The 19,471-nt window shown below is 40.0% G+C and overlaps 1 protein-coding gene across 2 annotated transcripts; it reads left to right on the plus strand.

Moving 5' to 3' along the window:
- The first annotated feature begins 2 nt into the window (after positions 1 to 2).
- On the plus strand, positions 3 to 17,319 carry dync1li2 (dynein, cytoplasmic 1, light intermediate chain 2). 2 transcript variants are annotated; one of them, XM_028580532.1, is made up of 13 exons: positions 3 to 270; positions 1,298 to 1,371; positions 1,911 to 2,027; positions 2,124 to 2,354; positions 6,107 to 6,270; positions 8,507 to 8,600; positions 8,785 to 8,920; positions 9,139 to 9,250; positions 9,357 to 9,416; positions 11,564 to 11,608; positions 11,749 to 11,866; positions 12,845 to 12,982; positions 13,865 to 17,319. In XM_028580532.1, the coding sequence occupies exons 1-13, from the start codon at positions 185 to 187 to the stop codon at positions 13,975 to 13,977; spliced, it is 1,488 nt and encodes a 495-aa protein (XP_028436333.1). In that variant the 5' UTR covers positions 3 to 184; the 3' UTR covers positions 13,978 to 17,319. The 2 variants fall into 2 exon arrangements, with proteins under 2 accessions (XP_028436333.1, XP_028436342.1); XM_028580541.1 differs by having other exon boundaries at positions 13,870 to 13,978.
- The last annotated feature ends 2,152 nt before the right edge of the window (positions 17,320 to 19,471 follow it).

A 19,471-nucleotide genomic window follows, 5' to 3' on the forward strand; every position in this document is an offset into this window, starting at 1 on the left:
ACGACAAATATCACTGTTTAACAACTTTACTGATCGACAGATGCAGCTACAGAGGTGCACCCAGGGTCCCGGCGCGGCGTAGCAGTCAATGAATGCAACGTACCCTTGACTACTCGGATGAAGGCGGTGCTAGATGTGCACAGGCAGCAGCAGGGCCTTGCCTTTGTGGTTGTAGAAAGAGAAGATGGCTCCCGTTCTGGAGAAACAGCTCCCAGGCGCAGCTGGGGCAGGCGACAATAACAACGAAGAGGAAGAAGGACAAAACCTATGGCAAGTTCTGTAATTCTTTTTACGACTTCATGTCTGACAGTGCCATATATTTTTTTAGAAAAAGCACACTCGTAGTGGTTCTGCTTTGTCACTGACGGGTGCTCACAACCAGACACCGGCCCGGCTAGCGGTAACATTAGCACCAACCGAAGCTGGGCGGTCAGTGTGCTAACGTTACTTGTGTTAGCAGCTCAGCTAACGTCAGCAAAGTGGGACACTGCTGATTAGCTAACGTTACATTGTAGCTAGTTAGCCAAGATTGTCCATGTTAGCGAGTTTTACTAATACAAGGCATTATGTTGAATTAACGAGGCAAGTTTGAGAGAGCCATTCATAGTAATCTTGGGCTTTGACAGTTCATGTCAAGGCAACACCTAAATACTAACGTTAGCTCCTTAATGCAATAACGTATAACGTAACAACAAGTATGCCGAAAAAAAAACAACTCTTATCATAAGGGCGAACTGAAGGAGGCTTCAACTTGTCAGGTTTTATGGTTTCAGTTCCCTAACGTTAGCTACTTAGCTAGCTATATCTAACGTTAACATACCGGTCAGTGGAAATGACTTCATTTCCTGCTTTTCTTTGTGTTGTCGTGGACACATCACTGGGCTAACTGAAAGAGTGGAATACTCTTCTTGAACGTTACATGGGTGCAAGGGCTTTCAGCTGCACTGCTTCCAGGCTCTGGAACTCCCTGCCTCCACACATTTGACAGTCTGACAGCATAACAACATTCAAATCCCACCTCACATCTCACCTGTTTAAACTGGCCTACCGTCCCTCTGAGTCCCTTTAGCCCCACCATTTTTTATTTATTTGTTATCATCTCCCCTTCTACACATGTCTGCTCACCCTATGTCTCTTGTTTTGCGATTGTCTGTGCAATAACAATAGTTAGGCTATGTTTTGGTAGCAACATATGTTTTTATATTCGGGAGCTGTCAATATGCTACTTGACTGTCAATCGAAGGGCTATAGGTCATCTCTTTGTTATTCTCAATATCTGTATTGTTGTTTCTTGTAGGACCTCAATATTGAGTGAAGTTTCAACTAGATCGAGTTCAAAGTTGCCATCAGGAAAAAATATCCTGATATTTGGTAAGTATTACTTATTCTAAATGTCTATGCTTCTGCGCTGTTTGGAGTGTGTTTGGTGGCCAACCCTGATGGGAGTGGAGGGCCCGCAAATTGCACTGAACTCACAAAAGCTAATGATAGCAAATTAAAACATTTCTGACTTTCTAAACAGCCTGCACTTTCAACTGTGTTTCTTCCCACACTCTTAAAAGGGAGCATAATAAACATAAAAAATACAGAGAGGTCTTCTTGGGCGGGGGCGTACTTATTTGGGTTGGGCTTCCAAAACGTGAGAAATAGCCTATTGCTATTGACCAGAACGATTTGTGTGAGACACTGCAGCCTCCGACAGTCATGGGAACACGAGTGTAGTCATTACATTTGAAGTGGAAATATTGTGAAGTCTAAGTAGGTTCTTGTATAGGCTGGAAGTTGAAGTGTGGATTTCTTGGTACATCATATCCATTATTATTTTTAAAATATCTGTAATGATATGTGTCAAACAATATTACAACCATGAATAATATTATATGCAAGCTAGTGAATACAATATCTTATAGGTGAGGATGGATCAGGAAAAACAACACTTATGTCCAAACTTCAAGGAGCTGATCACAACAAGAGAGGGAGGGGACTGGAGTATCTGTACTTAAATGTGCATGATGAGGACAGAGATGGTGAGTTTACCTGCTGTAGCTTTACTCGTGGTTGCTGTACAGCAGTAGCCTTTACAAAATAAAATATTAAACTAGTATTTTGTTTTTCCTTTGCAGATCTAACTCGCTGTAATGTGTGGATCCTGGATGGAGACCTATACCACAAAGGCTTACTTAAGTTTGCTGTTTCAGCTCAGTCACTACCTGACTGTCTAGCTGTGTTTGTTGCAGATATGTCACGGCCCTGGACCATTATGGAGTCACTGCAGAAGTGGGCCAGTGTGCTACGTGACCATGTGGACAAGCTCAAGATCCCTCCAGAGGACATGAGAGAAATGGAGCAGAAGAGTAAGTAGTCTTTGACTTTATCTACCTATATGTGACTTGCTTTGTGGATGGTATTGAAATGAAACATCAACTAGGCTTTTATTTTGAAAGCTGAGCTCTTAGCTTTGATTTTGTTTTACTTTCCAATAGTACCCCCAATTTAGAATATGTACATTTTTATCATGTAGGTAGCCTGTTACTTGGTGGAGCATATGGCCAACCTAACATGGAGATAAAAGGACTGAAGATTGAATTGAATGAAAGATGTGTATGGCAGCGACTAGTGTAAATCCAAACAGGTCTTTGTTATGTTAAAGCAGACCATTGGTTAAGATATAAGGTGTTGATTTTATGTCTCGACATGCAAAAATCTAAAACATAAATGAAAATATGACATGAATACATTTAGTTGAACTGTATATGTCAGAAGAGGGATTAAAGGAAACAGCACTTTGAAAAGGTGCCTGAAGCATCCTAGGGTAGAAGCAATGGGAGTCTTACATAATAAGAGCCTCATAGCTGACTGGCTACAAGGAAAAGAGAGCATGGAAGGCAAGCACTGTATAACATTACACATTGTCGTGGATGTTTCTAGGTCATCTTCAGAGCCCGTGATCCTCAGCTGTGTGCTCTGGCTGGAGGCGAGTTCTGCAGATCAATGAGTGTGATGCACTCAGATGTTGTTCTCCTGTTAATTTTAGAACTGATCATCTCTCGCTTAAGAACCGGTCTTTTGTGTTTGGAAAAATGCTTTTGCAAGTTAGTTCAGTCTGCAGGGTTTTATAGAAAGTTATTGTCTGTCTAAGATTGCTTGCTGCTGTTGCTCTCGGAGTCTGAAATGACTTATCACAGTGAAGTCAAATTGTTTAATGATTTCAGATGAATTTGACAGAACAGGTATAAAAATGTTCTCAACATATAACATGCTAATTCAATGACAAGTGGTAACTGTCTGTTGGTAAATGTAAAAAAAAAAAAGGAAAAGGGAATCTGTCATAAGAAGTTATGACTAAAGCACAGTTTAATTAAAACACTTAAGTGGGTATAATGACTCATAATGGGTCCACATTTTCAACTTGCTTTACTAACTTATTTAAGTTCACGTAGCTGTTTTAAATATGCAGTTACAATGCAGTACAAAAGGAAATACTGCCTGGAATTTATACATTATATCTTTTGTTCAGTAGATTTCAGCTTGAGCCTACATTACAGTTGTAAATGCAATCATAGTGTTTGTACTGTAGAAGTATTTTTTCTTAAAGTCTTCACACTTTGCTTTGGTCATTTTTTTTTTGTCAGATTTCTCTTGGGTTCCACCTACTTGATCTCTTTCGCCAAACCACACCCACTGACATGGTCAGATTTCCAGTTTAGCTGAGGCATGTCATCCACAAAAAGTATCTTACATGTGAGTTGTGATGTCCATAGCAGATTAGAGAGAGAGAGAGAGAGAGAGAGAGAGAGAGAGAGAGAGAGAGAGAGAGAGAGAGAGAGAGAGAGAGAGAGAGAGAGAGAGAGAGAGAGAGAGAGAGAGAGAGAGACTGACACTGACTGCAAGTGGGTGTGAGTGGCTTTTGTCCAGGGAGTCTTGCAGGCGTCTTGCATCATGGTTCCCTCCCCTCTAACAGCAACGTCAGGGAAAGGAAGGGACGTAAACTGAGTGGGTCTGAATTCAGTCAGTGGGCCGGATGTTCAGACTCCTGCTGTGCTGTAACTGAAGTAGACTGGCTGCCTCATGTTTAATTACAGCATCAACCTATCGCTGCCTGGACCACACGTTGAAATGAGAAATATTTCACTCCGAGACTGACTTCTGTGGTAGTGACGAGACAGGGACTTTTCTTTTAGCCGAAGTATCTGGGAATGCTGTGTAGGCAAACATCTTGTTTATTTTGTTTTCACTCTCGTCTGTTTTATTTTCACTCTCGGTCTGTTTTACTTTTTAATTAAAGGAAACCAGTATTCTGACAGCTGTAAAATGTTTTAGTCATGAGCCAACAGCATTAACTAGTTAACAGTTTAAGACTGGTAAAACTTGGGCTTGTCTTACAATAGCCAGTTAGACTAAATTTGTCCTGATATGTATTTTGACCCCACCTTTGTTTGTGAGTACAAAGTCTGTCTTTTATGTTTCAAAACATACAAGATACTCAAGTCATTATCTTAGCATAATCCATTGCTCCACTTCCTCAGACACCGTTGTGGTGGATACAGGGCACCCTGATGAATGGACGGCAGTAAAAATAATGTTTGAGTGATGTCTTTTTTTTTAATAGCTACTCCTATTTCATGTTTTTTTTTTTATGTATGTATGTATGTATGTATGTGTGTGCTATGTTGAGGCCCATCAGACCCCCTTTGTAGTTTAATGTATCTGCACTGGAAAGGATTAGATGAAAGTCTGGCTTCTTTTAGCAGTCATTCAATTTTTTGTCAAATTGGGTTTAAATCTGTTGTCATCTGTATATAAACTTAAGCATGGGATAAAAGGTCAGAGATTTTCATTTATAATCCCTTCGGATGGCGTAAAGTCAGCATGTTAAATTCCTAGTGTACATATCCCAATCTATTTGTGCATATGCACTGGATTTGTGTAATCTTGTGCCCTTTAGATTGCTTGTAACACCAACCCTTGCTGCATATACTAAATCCCATGTTTGAAAGTAAAAGTTGGCTAAAAGTGGCAAGTCATTCTGGTTTTGTTGGCTTTTCCCAGCTGCATTTCCAAAGCTCCTGAGGAAGTAGGCCAAAGCTTTACTGCATATAACTCCCACACCACTACTAGCTCCAACTCATACCACAGTATGGTAAATGTCTGGACAGCTAGGGCAGCACAACAGTAAAGTGAAGGATGCCATGTATTTATCTTTTTCTACCTTTCACCTGAGGTCCACCATTTAACAGTAGAAATATCATCCAGTGATACTAAACTACACAGCACCTGGTGGGGGTGGCAGTAGCTCAGTCCGTAGGGAGTTGGGTCAGACTTGAACCAGAGGGTTGCTGGTTCAAATCCCCTTACGGACCAAAATACAGAGTGTGTATTTGTATCTGGAGAGATTGTTGAGGGTTGTTGTTCGGACAGACCTGCTAAAAAAAAAACCCTAAAGGAAACCCTGTCCTGGTCACTGCAAGGCACCGTACCCCCCACACACACACACACACACACCCCCCGGTCCATGCTGTGTTAGAAGACTTTATCACAGACAACATGGAGCAAAGTTAAGAAAGGCTCAGTAATTTTGCTAAATTTGTTGCTAATGTCTGATGCATTTACATTTTTGGAACAACTTTTTGTGAACATAATTTGTCCATTGTATCCTGCCATTTTTGATATCTTATCTCTACACCGCTATTAAATGCATGTTAATATGGGTCATAATGCTGAGAGAGAGAGAACATCTTAAAGTGCAAACTAATTGAATGTCAGTTGGGTAAAGAAAACATTTCATAAGAGGAGCAGAGATGCAGGTTTACTTAAGTCTGCATGGCACTCTTGGTTAAATGTTTTATTTTTGCCTACTACATGATGTGATCTCCTTTCGATATACACTTTGCCAGAACATTTTCTTATAAAGATATAAATGTTTTTTTTGGTGATTTATTATAAAATAGGGGTCAACTGGAAAACAAGGTGAAAAAGCATTTGTCTATTAACGAAAGAGAAAGGGTTTGGCAGATAAAGACAATGAAAACTGAACTTGTTTATTATGTTATTATTTTCACTAATGGCCTGTCCTCCTGTGTTTTTGCTCCCTTTGTCTTTCCACTAGTGGTGAAAGCGTTCCAAGAGTACACAGAACCGGAGGATGCCACCCCATCCTCCCCACAGAGACGGGCCCCAACAGCAGGGGAAGACGAGGCTGTTGTGTTACCACTTGGGGACAACACACTCACGCACAACCTGGGCATTCCAGTGCTAATAGTTTGCACAAAGGTAAATAATTCCTACAGCCCAAAAGTCTTGTCTTTCTATAAGAGGTTTTACCAATCAACCTATCAAAGATTTTCAAAGGTACTTTTATTGGTTAACCTTTCTCACTACTTAAAAAGTGCAACTTCCCATAAATTACACATGCAGCCTCCACAATTTTGTTTTTAGAAATGATACTTGCCTTGTGTTTAGAGGGTGTGTCCAATGGGTTTAGCAGTTCCTCAAAGTTCTCGTACTTCAACAGTATCCACAGAAAAGTTGGCAGGCCAAAATTTATTGTGAACCTAAATTGATATGCGGGCCGGATCAGAATGTGCGAGGGGCCGGATTTAGCCCGCGGACCTTGAGTTTGACACATGTGGCCTAAGTAATGTCCTGCCACTCTCTCCTTAGTTGCTGAATGGTTTCTAGAAGCTCACTCGGGCCACCTACGGCCGTGGTCCATAGCTTCTCTACACTCCACTTACACCCTTGGCTCTACTTTTGCAGCCACAGCCCTTCTAGCCTTTAGGAACCCCTCTCTACTTGAATCTCATTTCTCTGTCTTACCCCTTCCCCTTACCCCTACGTCTTACCCCTAGCCCTTGTCCCTTGAAACCGAGTGGTAAGGGGTAGGGGTGAAAACATACCCCTATAAAATGAGATGCCACTTGGTTATGTAATCATACATACTTAGGTCTGTTTGCAATAAATATTTCTATACACACTGCATGGTGTTGTCAGTTATCACTGTTTTGAATGTCATTGATGTTCAGAAACACTTTCTTTAACAAAAATCTGTCTTTATTGCCCAATAAAGTAAACATAACATTATTACTACTATTACAACTATTAGAACCATAACTTACATGTCGCACACACAAAAAAGGCATTCAAATGTATAAAACAAAAAAAAGACACACAAGACCCCAAACAAACAAAAACACTACAGCTATTCTGAAATTCCAGAGCAGAGTCTGATGTCTGTTGTCCAGTAACCTTTCCCTCCAACCCCCATTTCTTTCATTAGTGTACTGTATCATAACAAACAACAATGTATAGGTGCATGAACAGGTTGAATTACACATGATTACAATAATACAGTACCAAGCAGAAAAGAGCAGAAACTTCTGCTCGTTTTCAGCCTGAAAGTGGATGAGTGTGATACAGGACGGTAAATGTAAAGCACGCATCGATGTCTCCAAAGCAAGTAGTTTTATGCACTGACATCAAACAAAATTTGCTGCTAATGGAGTTTAGTTAACACTCTAGACATGCATGGAGTCCATTCAAGGCAGAGAAATGCGGGACTGTTGTGTAAATAAGCAATGTAACGTTAGCGTAGCAAACTAGCGATTTTTAAAAACGTTTCAATTACAAACATGGTTGCAAATATATATGTACAGGACTGTGTAGAGCACAAAACAAGACTTTCGTAATTTTATATCAATTATTTAAGCCGAAAATACTTACATTTATGGGTCTCTCTGGTTGCCGGTTGCACTGTGTATTCTGGGTACCCCTTGCTTTCAAGTAAGCTCGCGACTTTGCTTAAAACTAAGGGGTATCTACCCCTTCCCCTTAGCCCTACCCCTCGATCAAAACGAGAATTAGGATAGCCCTTACTCTCACGTGAAGGCACAGAGAAATCAGCCTTAGCCCTGAGTTGCCTGCAATAAACGGGCAGAAACACACAGAAAGCCTCCTTTAACACCTTGACAGCCAGGCTCACTGCTGTTTTCCTCAGATGTGTTTTTTATTTTTATTTAATTGCCTCCATGAAGAGCACATTTGGGCTCAGACCCTATTAACTTTCATGTATGCTGTTTGATGCTGTGCTTTGAGCCAGTATCCTCAAATAAAAAGCTGCTATTATACTTTTACCCCACCAGGCAAAGACTCTTGCTGAGAAACGCAGTGCAGCCATCAGCAGGGCTTCACATGCTAGCTGTGACTAGAAAATTGTGAATTGTTTACTCTGTGCTTAAAAACAATACTTGGAACATAAAATCCCTGGAGGGGGGGCATATTGATTTGTGCATCGCACCTGCGTCTCTCAGTGTGGATTGACATAATTTTTAAGAATAAAATCTAGAGACACAACAGAATACACGGTCATTGTAGAATATGGTCTTAAAATGCAAAGAGCAGTGTAACATTGTGCATATTTGTGAATGCTGGCATTTTAATGTCTGTCATTAAATAAAAAATAAAATATATATATATATATAAAATCTCTTTCCAATGTTTTATCCTTCAGTGTGACGCAGTCGGCGTACTAGAAAAGGAGCATGACTACAGAGAGGAGCACTTCGATTTCATCCAATCCCACATCAGGCAATTTTGCTTACAGTGTATCCTTTTAATAAATAATTGTTTGTAGTTCTATCACAATGCTCATTTATAACTTTCATTGTTCAAGCAGAAATGCTATTTATATGGCCCATGATATTTTATTGATTTTAATCAATCAATTCATCATTAATCCACCATCCATGTCCTTACCCCAACAATTGCTGCCTTAACTGAATTAAACAGATGGAGCTGGCCTGATCTACACGTCAGTCAAAGAGGAGAAGAACCTGGATCTGCTTTACAAATATATAGTGCATAAGATGTATGAGTTCCAGTTCACCACACCGGCCTTAGTGGTGGAGAAGGATGCAGTGTTCATGTAAGCGAAGATAGTTTATTTAGTTTATAGTGTTTTTTTGGTTTCATAATTGAAACCTTTAGATAATGTTGCCAACTGCCATCTTTCCTTTTGTTTTTGTTATCAGTGACATACCAAAAATGAATTCTCATTTTTATTCCAAGGAAGTACTCTACATAATTATCTACAACAGAGTTTACATCATTGCACCAACTGTAATTAGTATTCCTTCCTTTCAGTCCATCTGGATGGGATAATGAGAAGAAAATTGGGATTTTGCATGAAAACTTAACAACCGTCCGACCCGAAGATCCATTTGAAGATTTTATCACGAAGCCCCCAGTACGAAAGGTAAGGCAATGCAAATACTGAGAAAATGTAAACTTTAGAGGACGACGACACAACCTAAAGTGCCAGTTAAATAACCACATGCTTTCTCGTTTGCTCTTCTTCGCAGCTGGTTCATGACAAAGAAATAAATGCAGAGGATGAGCAGGTATTCCTGATGAAGCAACAGGTACGTGTCAGTCTTTCTAGCATATTTCATGATTCTTTTGTCACTAGCCGCAGAGATTGACAGTGTGTCTGAAAATAAATGTTGATTTTAAAGGCAAGCTTTGAACATTAAAATAAACCACAGTTTAGGCTCATATGGATAAAAGACACCAAATCCCAGAATGCACTTGCTTTACTGCTGTATGAGGCCACTCCCAAGCCACGCCTGCCCTTTACAGACAGACAGTGAGACGATCAACTCAACAAGTGTGTTTTATTGTCATTTCAACCATATACACGAAAAAACGTTTCACCGTGGCTCAAGTGGTGTTACACATTTAAAACATGCTTTTTTTTGCCACAGTTGATACATTATCCGCACTTCTTTCAGCGGATTGATTGATAGCTCCAGAGTAAACAGAACTGTGTCCATGGCAAGGCTCTGCTATGCATGGCAACGGTGTGTTATCCTTAGCATCGGTCTGTTATCAAGAAATAACATACCAAATTCTACATTAGAATTCAACCAAGCCATTTAATAAAAGAAGGCTAACTCATAGCTACTAGCATTAGCTCTTGGTGGGCTGTGGTATAAATATCGAGTATAAACACAGCTGTACATTTGCGTGGGATGTAGCTAGAATTGTCGGCATTTTACAGTCACAAACTCCACCAGCAGTTAGTTGGATACAAATCACCCCATTTCTGCAACAGGCAGTCCGGGGTAACACAGCCCACCTCCACTAGTAGTCTTACCCGGTGACAGCAGGCTGGATTGTCCACAGCAATATTTCCACAACAACAAAAACACAGCAGTCTCTGAACTTGCGTTGGGAGTTTTATTGAAGTTGGATGTAGTCCAGTTTGTTTAATGAGCGGACACTTGCAAGCACGATTGGTGAACAGATGGCTGGCTAGCGTTAGCTTTCCACCGGCACACTCGTTCAACGCTCCCCACTGATGAGGTCACTTTACCGGCCACAGGAATCGAGCACCACCGCTGGTCTCCGTACAGGCAAAGCTTGCGTAGTGTGTCGAGTTTTGCGTCCGTAATAAAGTGTCCTGCATATTCTCCAATGTGTTCCAATGTATCCCGGTGGTACACGTGTGTGGTAGTTTGAATGCCCATAATTGTTGTTCTAAAATTTCCAAGACTTTATGGCTGCAGCCTGGAGCGTCGCATATCATGCCGTCCCGTCTACTTTTCAAAATAAAAGCTCGCGTCCCAAAATTTCCGTCGGGATGAACAGTTTCTGCTCCTGCTGAGAAGCTAAGCGAGGATTCAAGATGGCTGACGCTCGGTTTTTTTCCTCGGCAATCTCCGGAAAAAGCTGACAGTCCAACCCCCTTTGGGCTATGCGGAAGTGGCTCCTAATATACAATGAATACAGGCTGTAGTCTTTTGCCTCTGGGCAAAAAAGCCTCAGATGACGCAAAAATCGTCATTTTGCGTCATCTGAGTTCTTTTTCCAGACCCTCAATACAGAGATCTCCCCTCTCAGGGGGACATGAGGGAGGGAAGCATGGTCATTCAAAAATACTACCGGGGTTCTACTGATACAAAGCTTAATGCTAATCGGTGAAGTTTCCCTTTAACATCGACAACTTCTTAGTCCCTCCCCCCTTTCCACTAAAGCCCAAAATTGTCTCCTAAGCCCCTCCCCCCACAAGGGAGAATGAATGTGTGTGCATGAGCAGTGATTGACACGCAGTTAGAATACCCCCTGGCCCTGATTGGTGCATCAGAACAGGGGGTGTTAGGGCTGTAGGTGGTGCTAGAGGAGCCAGATTTCTTTTTTAATTATCAGCTTCATGTAGTTCTTCTGGAACATAGGGTCAGTTTCAGCAAATATGACAAAGTTTTATTCTGTCATATTTGATTTTTAAGTCTTACCTACTGCACCTTTTTAAACAAATGAGTATACAGTACTCATGTGCTGGTGAATATCTGAAACTTCCACATTACAAGTAACATTGTCTTCACTTCCTATTTTGTAGGAGGGCAGTCTAAAAAACAAACAACTGATGCTTTAGTTTTGCAAGTTAGAGAATTGTTCAGCGTTTGTTGAGGTTTCATACTGCCAAATTCACTCTACTTTTATCTGCACTGACCACTGTAAACCACATCTGAATAAAGCCATTCACCGTGTAACTTTTTTTTCTCTACAGTCTTTGTTAGCAAAGCAGCCAGCCACGCCAACAAGAGGAGCAACAGTAAGTGTCCTCAAATGTGGATTCTTTTGTAATGGATTTATGTTTTCCTTTTTCTTTGCAATGTATCCTTTTTTCTCCTGGATAGACCAACCAAGCTATTTGTTATTGACCACAGTCTTGGCCTGGTTTCTGTGTTGCAGGAGTCTCCAGGACGGACAGCCTCAGGGTCTCCCAGGCCCGCGGGTCGCGCCGGCCAACCCAACGTGACTAGCGGCTCACCAATGACTGCTGTCAAAAAGCCTGACCCTAACATGAAAGGTAGGAGCTCTATGAATGCTTGTTTATTTTCATACCTGATTATTGAGAATCATCCTTTGCACTCCAGAGCTCCCTAGTTTGCCACAGTGGCTTGGCACAGTCCTTTCTCTTCTCTCTTTAATCATCCATATTTATTGAAACCAATGTTTGGTCCCACAATAAAACCGTTTTGATCGCGGTCTTTTCATTAATTTTTTATTTTTTGTCTGTAATGTGAACACACTGCCCCCAAGAGGTAAAAACTAATAAATAATAATAATTCACATAACAACATATTCCTGCGCAACTCCTGAGCTGGCCACCCTTAAGCAAAAATACTGACTTTTTCTCCTTTATTAAGTGCAGTGGGGAGCTAGTGCATTCCACTAGAGTGGGTTTAACTGGATTTAATAGAGGTCGCCTATTTGTGGTTTTGAATTGTGATTGTTGTTAGTGGAGTTAAAATTGCATACTAGAAAGGATTCTTTAGACTTTTTCTGTACTCTGTATCAAAGCAAATCCTATCTCAAAAAGGATAGTTCTCTGTGTCTATAGCAACTTTATCAAACACATTTTCCTGATAAAAGACCTGGAGTTTTTCCTTATCCAAATCATGGATCCTAAAATAGTGTGTCATATGATGAACAGATTGTAAAGCCCTCTGAGACAAACCTGTGGTTTTAGGGTGGTGCGCTTTTGTCCTTGACTTTACAAGAAAATGACGTGGGCTTATTTAGCAAAAAGGTGATTATATGTGGCAGGAACAAAAGATATTTAAGTAACTGAAGATATCCCAGACTGCTAATCTGGAGTCATAACATTATAAGATGTTAGGCATTAAAGCAGATAATCTGTTAAAAATCAACCTACTATATACAGTATGTGCAACCTATTAAAAACTCCTGTTTGTAATATTGTTATCTTATTGTTATATATTATATATAACATAAATTGTTATTGGATTGTTATTATATTGTTATTGTATAACCTTCCTTTCAGCGGGTGCTGCCAATGAGGGAGTGCTGGCTAACTTCTTCAACAGTCTGTTGAGTAAAAAGACTGGAGCCCCAGGGAGCCCAGGGAGCCCAGGAAGTGGAGCAGTTGGAGCTGGAGTGCAAGGGTCCGCCAAGAAAACAGGTACAATCTCTCATTCCAGCGCTCTCACCTCTGATCTTAGTAAAAAAAACAACAGCCTCTCTATTTTCAAACCTTCTTCCTTACAGGTTAGCAGTTTTCCTTTTTGTTTTTTCGAAGCAGTTATAAAGCCTTATTGTTCACAGGATCCTGTGAATGTAGATCTATCCCAGAGCATGGGCTCCATACACACCAAGTCGAGACCAGAGGAAAGATAGAAACAGGGCCTTTTGCTGAGAGTGAGAGTGAGAGTGAGAGTGAGCGTGAGAGTGAGAGTGAGTGTTCTGGCATCTGAGAAACTTGTGACCGGCCTGTATGCACCAAATCTCCAAACATAAGTGCCACCATGAAACTAATGTCACTCACTCCATGTCATATCCCACTGCTTTCTTGCTCAACTAATTTATTTTCCTCTTATTTTACTAGAGTAACCTCAGCTGTTTTGCATGTCAACCGTTCTTATGTTCTTCTCTTTTTTTTTTTTTTTTTTTTTTTTTACTTTGTTATATCAGGTAAATATAACAAAGTCAGATACTGTGAAATGGCTGAATGTACCCAGTGAAAAATGGATGGAAACATGGCATAACTCATCTCTCTGTCTGGGACCACTGACATGTACTTTTTGTTCCAGCGCTGAGCAGTGTTAACATCTCTCTGAGACCCAGCTGAAAGGATAATGCATGAGTGCATGTTCCCTTTGTCTGATGATTAGTTTTGCATGTGTGTTAACTGTGGCAGCGAGCCGCCAAACTCCAGCATGGGACCGCAACCACATCCAACCCTGTTCCATCCGCTTGCTGGCCGTAGAAAACCGCTGTTTCTGAATACACACAGACAGAAGCTACAGGAGATTACTTTTGGACTTTGTCTCCTGTGTTTTCCAAGGGCAGAAGCCGGGTTTGAATGATGTCCAGGCGGAGTTGGACCGGATGACTCGCAAACAAGACTCCATGGTTTCAACTAACAACATACCGCCGCCCACTGAAAATGAAGCGTGAAGGCCACAAAAACCGCTGCACCGTCCACTGCGTTAATACTCTGGAAATATACATGTACATGTGAGCGTAAAAAAAATTGACCAAATTCCCAATGTCAGTATCAGTCAGCACACACAGTGGTTTCACCAAAATGAGTTTCAGATGCTATCAGATATTTTGGTGTTCTGGCGAGATGGTAAAAGAGAGATAACAGAGATCGGGGTGTTAATGAGATGATAAAGGAGTGCTGAAGGCTTGGCTTTATTTCTGTCCTCTCCTCCACTGTAAAAGTTATTTAGTGAGGGATGTCAGATTATGGAAATGTGTGCACACTCCCTGTCAGCCAGCCTGATGCGCTGGGCTGCAGGCCCCCCCACCACACTTTCTGGGGTAAGACACACTCTGGTTCAGCTTATCTTGTGGAAGGAATTTGGTTGTGATTGGGAAGGTATTTAAACCTTAAATATATTCATTGAAAAAGCGTAATTAAAATACTTGCAAACATATGTAGTATGTAAAAAAAAAAAAAAAAAAGTTAGATATGATACTGATGTATTTATACAAAGCTCCTTTTTTATTTTATTTTGTGCCCCATTTATCGGTTAAAGGAAACCTTCATCTGTATCACATAACATGTTAAATAGCCACTGACGTCATGACACTAATACGTCCCGATAGCTGATATCATATCATTTGCCCTATTCATCTCAAACGATTCTGTAAATATAAAAAAAAAAAAAAATCTATTCAGGTTAACTTTGATTTAGTATAAAATGCAATTCTGTCCAAATTCTGAAAATAGCTTCTTAGAATAGATGAAATTGGTTGGAATTTGATAGGCTTAAAGGTTGCAATGGAACTGCTTCTTTAGCTACAGGTGTGTATATTTGGGGATGGGGTTGGGCAGCATCTTTCCTACTATAACTCCTAAGTGCCTCGCACAGTTAGCTGTTTGTGTCATAGTAGAGGTGCTTGTCTACATAAGGGGAAATGCACTGTAGCACCATCGGTTAAAAGGTTTTTGTCCATTTCTTATCATCTGTCTAATTTATTTCGCTTTTACATTTTTGTTAATGTACAACAAGCCTGTGGTCTGTTATTTTTGAGAAATAACATTTCTGTGGCCTAAGTTAATGGTGTTTAATAGAACAATAGATTGAATGCCTTCCTTCGAACTGGGCTGCTGATATAAGAGGAAACCACATGATGATACTTTTGGGTCCCCCCAGAAGAACACTTACTGTGGTGGAAACCACTCACTTTGCAGCCAAAAGACACACAATTATTTGCTGTGGTTTGAACAAAATGAGATATTGTGTTTCACAGCACTGTCCTCCTTTGATTTCACATGTTTTATTCACACTGTACTTCACATGTCGGTTCAAACATTCCCAGTTTCTACATGAAGTAGCTGTAGAAACACAGCCCTGTAGTAAAACCTGTTTGTCCTGTCAGGTCTTTCTGTTCAGTCTCTTTCAGTGCCCATTTTAAAATAACGACCTTTGCCTTCAATGTACAGCTAACAGTTTGTCACACTGGGCACCCTGCCTTTACAGGAATGCTCCTAATTAATTTGTGTGTCCTTAAGGGGTTGCTTAATTGTGTTATGTAAATTATCTTTTTTTTAATTTTTTTTTATATAAAGTAAAACCATTATACTGTACCATATCAAATCTGTAATAATAATAATTATGGTTTCATGACACCATAATTTAATCAAAATTAATTAAGTGTACATTATCATTAAGTCTGTATGCAAGGCCCTACTTAATTTTATGGATAGTGTGATGAGAGCAGCTATTTGCTATTTAATAGCAAAAAAGGACAACTGGAGTGAATTGGGATATGGAACCAAAGATGCATATTAGTCACTCTTTTCTGCTTTTATAGTTGATAATCATCCATAAGATTAACCAGTGGCCATGTTGTGTCCCACTCTTGCATGGAGCCCTTGCATTCCAAACTTCAGAACTACCTATGAACTCGTCGTTGTGAATAACACCCTATAACACCCTAATGGTAGAAATGCCTTACTCCGCTCAACCATATCTGGGGTTTTATGAGTCAAAGGAAGAAAAATACCATACTTATGTAAAGTAGATTATGGTAAATTCTCTAAGTTGCTCTACACATTTAATGCAATTAGGTTTTAACTTTAAATTTGCTCTGTAAGGGAATAACCACAAGACCGTATTGGTGTACAGTCTACGTTATGCATGCTTTGATTTATTATCAAAATTATGCTACACAACTGTTCTGGATTTACTTTTGATCAAAATGAAGATCTTTTCATTTCTCCTTATCTTTGCCTTTTTTTTGTGATTGGGTGGAATGTGCACCTGAGGGTCTGTTGCTGAAGTGGATGAAGCACAATTTAAGAACAGCCAGGAGCAGTATTGCCACATGTTGAAATAAGCACTTTTCCTTGGACACTTGTATCAATTCCCTGTTGCTACAGTTACCGATACAGAATGCATTTTTTTTCCTTTTTGCCTTGCCTTTGTTAGAAGATTTAGTAATGAACCTGGAAGTTAATCTCAACAGTAAAACTGCATTATTTATCTGCATTTGCTGCTTAAGTTATGGAAGGTGCCCCTGGTGGTTAACTACAGAATAGCCACTTTCTGCTGGTGATATTGTAAATTGAATCAATCCTCTAGACATGTCATTACATCTTTGCTAGGGATGTTTTTTGGGACATCTTGAAGTAGATAAACCAAATGTCCATTCATTTTCAGGTTTGACCTTTTTGCCCATGAAACTTCCCCTTGTTTATGTTTACATCCTAATTAGGCATGTTTTGTTTGTGTTGTCAAATATGGCTTTGCCCAATGACACTTTATGTTTAAAAGAATTTTGAAATGCCACCCTAAACTGACGGACGACCACACTGATATTTCTTCATCAAACATGGCCACAGTTGTTAAATTTGGCATTTAGCTGAGTGGAATGAAGTGCTCTCATGCTGCTTGGTTTCAAAGTTGCATCTGCTTTTTGTAAATGTTGGATGTTGCTCCCAAGATTGAATAATGAACAGTTGTAACTTTTGTAATCCAAAGTCAGTTGAAAGCAACTGCCTCTTCCCATCCTGTTTGCCTTCAACCACTATTGAATATATTGTCTACATCTGTATGAGACTTTGAGCTTCTGCTTCCAGTCCTTTTGTATTCAGGATATCAAGACATTGTAAGCACATAGACTGGCTGCATTTTTGTGTCCTGAATTAATTCAGAAGTTGATTGTATGACTTTTAACACAATTCTGTAGCCTTTAAGCTGCAATGTGGATTCTCGCTTCTTACGCCGACAAAGATAAGGAAAATGTTTATCAGACCCCTGGCTTCAATAAAACCAAGAATCCAAACTTTGGTTGACTTTCACATTCTTGCGTCTATTTTTATAATGTTTATTGATTTGATTGATGTATTAACTGTAATAGCTCCACAAACCCGAACTCTTACCACCACACTAAACACAAAACAATATAAAAGAGTGACATTGCTAATTAATGACGACTATGATGCTGATTGCTCAATCAAAAATAGAAATGAAAAAAAAATCACATCTTTAACAAAAGCAGTAAAACAATTACGGATTACAAGCATCACCAAAGATTTGAAATAGATATTTAAATTGTAGTTGTAACAAATGTGCCAGCAGATTTAGACTCATCAAATATGAAAGTACTACTGTCCTAATGTATTCCATCAGAATCACATTATTGGTGTTAAATTTTGTACTATTTCTAGTCCTAAACAGATTATTTCTCAAATCGTAATTTATTCAACTGAACTTGTTGTTCAGTATGTGTTTTTAAGCCAGTCATTCTTGTTTAATTGCCTCTATCCATCCTACTACTCCAAATTCGCCCTGTTCAAGCCACAGCAGTTTGCAACACCACATTTTATCGGCTGAGGCACCTGTGGGTTAGGGTGACCAGATTTCCGGGAGGTGAAACCGGGACACTGCGAGTGACCGTAGTGCTTGTGCATGCGCACACTATTTTTAACATGAACATGTGCCATCCCAGGTCAGACATAGACAAAGACAGTAACTTCATTATTTTGATCATAGGCTCCTCATTCTAAAAAAAAGATTTTTTGAAGTGTTATTTATTCCAATAACACCAAAAGAATTTAAATTATTTATTGAAAGATTTGAGCATTAAACACTTCATTTCCTGCATTCTGGTGAATTTTTATGCACATATTTCTACCTTTTTCTGAATCAATGTGTGCTGCAAATATCTTTATGTAAAGACAAACATAGATTACAATCCAAATATAAAAACATAATGGAATATATTGAAGTAAGGCTCTCAGGCATTCTGTATTGCTTTCAACTATTTATTCTCCTTTGGATGGACTTTTCTAATTATATCTGAGTCAGCACACATATAGCCTAGGCATCATTTGGCCTACTCCTCCCTCCTGTTTTGCTCTTTTGTTGTTAATGTATTAATAAACCCCTGGACTGTAATATTTCAGATGTGTTTGAGCAATGTCCAAAACTTTGTGCACATTCAAAATACAGTATATCTGTGTTCTCTGTGATTTGGATGTCATGATTTTGAGAAAAATAAAGTTATAATAGACTATTACAAGAAGTCACTATATTTCAGAAAATAATCTATCGGCTACCTGCACCATTAGTCTGCTGTGCATTACGTGATTGCTCTGCTGATAAGGTAGAATAGACCTTCTACCAGACACAGAGCCCCGTTTGGGTGTCTGAATGAGACAAAGAGTTAAGCTAGGGAAGTGGCTGTACCATAGGGCTGTACACTGCTCTACATTGGAGGTGGAAAACCGAATCTACTGCAGAAATACACAGAGCACAAACGCAACACATCTGCCGCAGCATGTCAACAGCTGAGCGCGTCCGTTATAACCTGAAGCTGCGCTGTAAACAGGTCTGTTTCAGAGCTCCGTGTGTCTGAGTCTGAACCATAGACTGTAAACATCACGTCACAGGAACTTCATATTAAATCATTAGTATTGCGCTCCTAAACTTTGTGTTGATGGCATCAATGTATGAGACTGATTTGGCGATGATTCCTCCGAAAACTTCACCCGGCTTTCACAGCCTTCCTCACGTAGAGACGGTTGCTAGGTGATAGCAACAAATACAGCATGGTCGGACCCCGCACGTAGCTGCCCGTTCTATTCGCCTCGGAAAAATAAACCGGACAAATTTACAATCGGGGCTAAACTCAAAACATTCGGGGCTGAAGACCCGGCAAAATGGGCTCACGCTGCTCCTGGTGTAAACCGGGACATTTTAGCGTCCCGACAGGCTTTTGTCGGGACTCGGTACATTAACTTCAAAATCGGGACTGTCCCGGTCAAACCGGGACGTCTGGTCACCCTACTGTGGGTGAATCTGCACATTTGAGCAGTCTTTATTCCTTGTAAATGCATGGCCACTTTAAGAATTGAACTCTCCCGAACTGATAATAATCACCAGAGAACGGCAACACTACATTGAAGGTTAATTACTGTTTGAATGCAATATTT

This window comes from Perca flavescens, chromosome 1, assembly GCF_004354835.1.
Source record: "Perca flavescens isolate YP-PL-M2 chromosome 1, PFLA_1.0, whole genome shotgun sequence".
NCBI lineage: Eukaryota > Metazoa > Chordata > Actinopteri > Perciformes > Percidae > Perca > Perca flavescens.

Bases quoted from the DNA above. Each gene is read 5' to 3' on its own strand.
- dync1li2 (XM_028580532.1), top strand. From the start codon at position 185: ATGGCTCCCGTTCTGGAGAAACAGCTCCCAGGCGCAGCTGGGGCAGGC. The intron at 8,601-8,784 runs GTATCCTTTTAA...TGAATTAAACAG, and splicing joins CAGGCAATTTTGCTTACAGT to ATGGAGCTGGCCTGATCTAC. The intron at 11,609-11,748 runs GTAAGTGTCCTC...TCTGTGTTGCAG, and splicing joins CGCCAACAAGAGGAGCAACA to GAGTCTCCAGGACGGACAGC.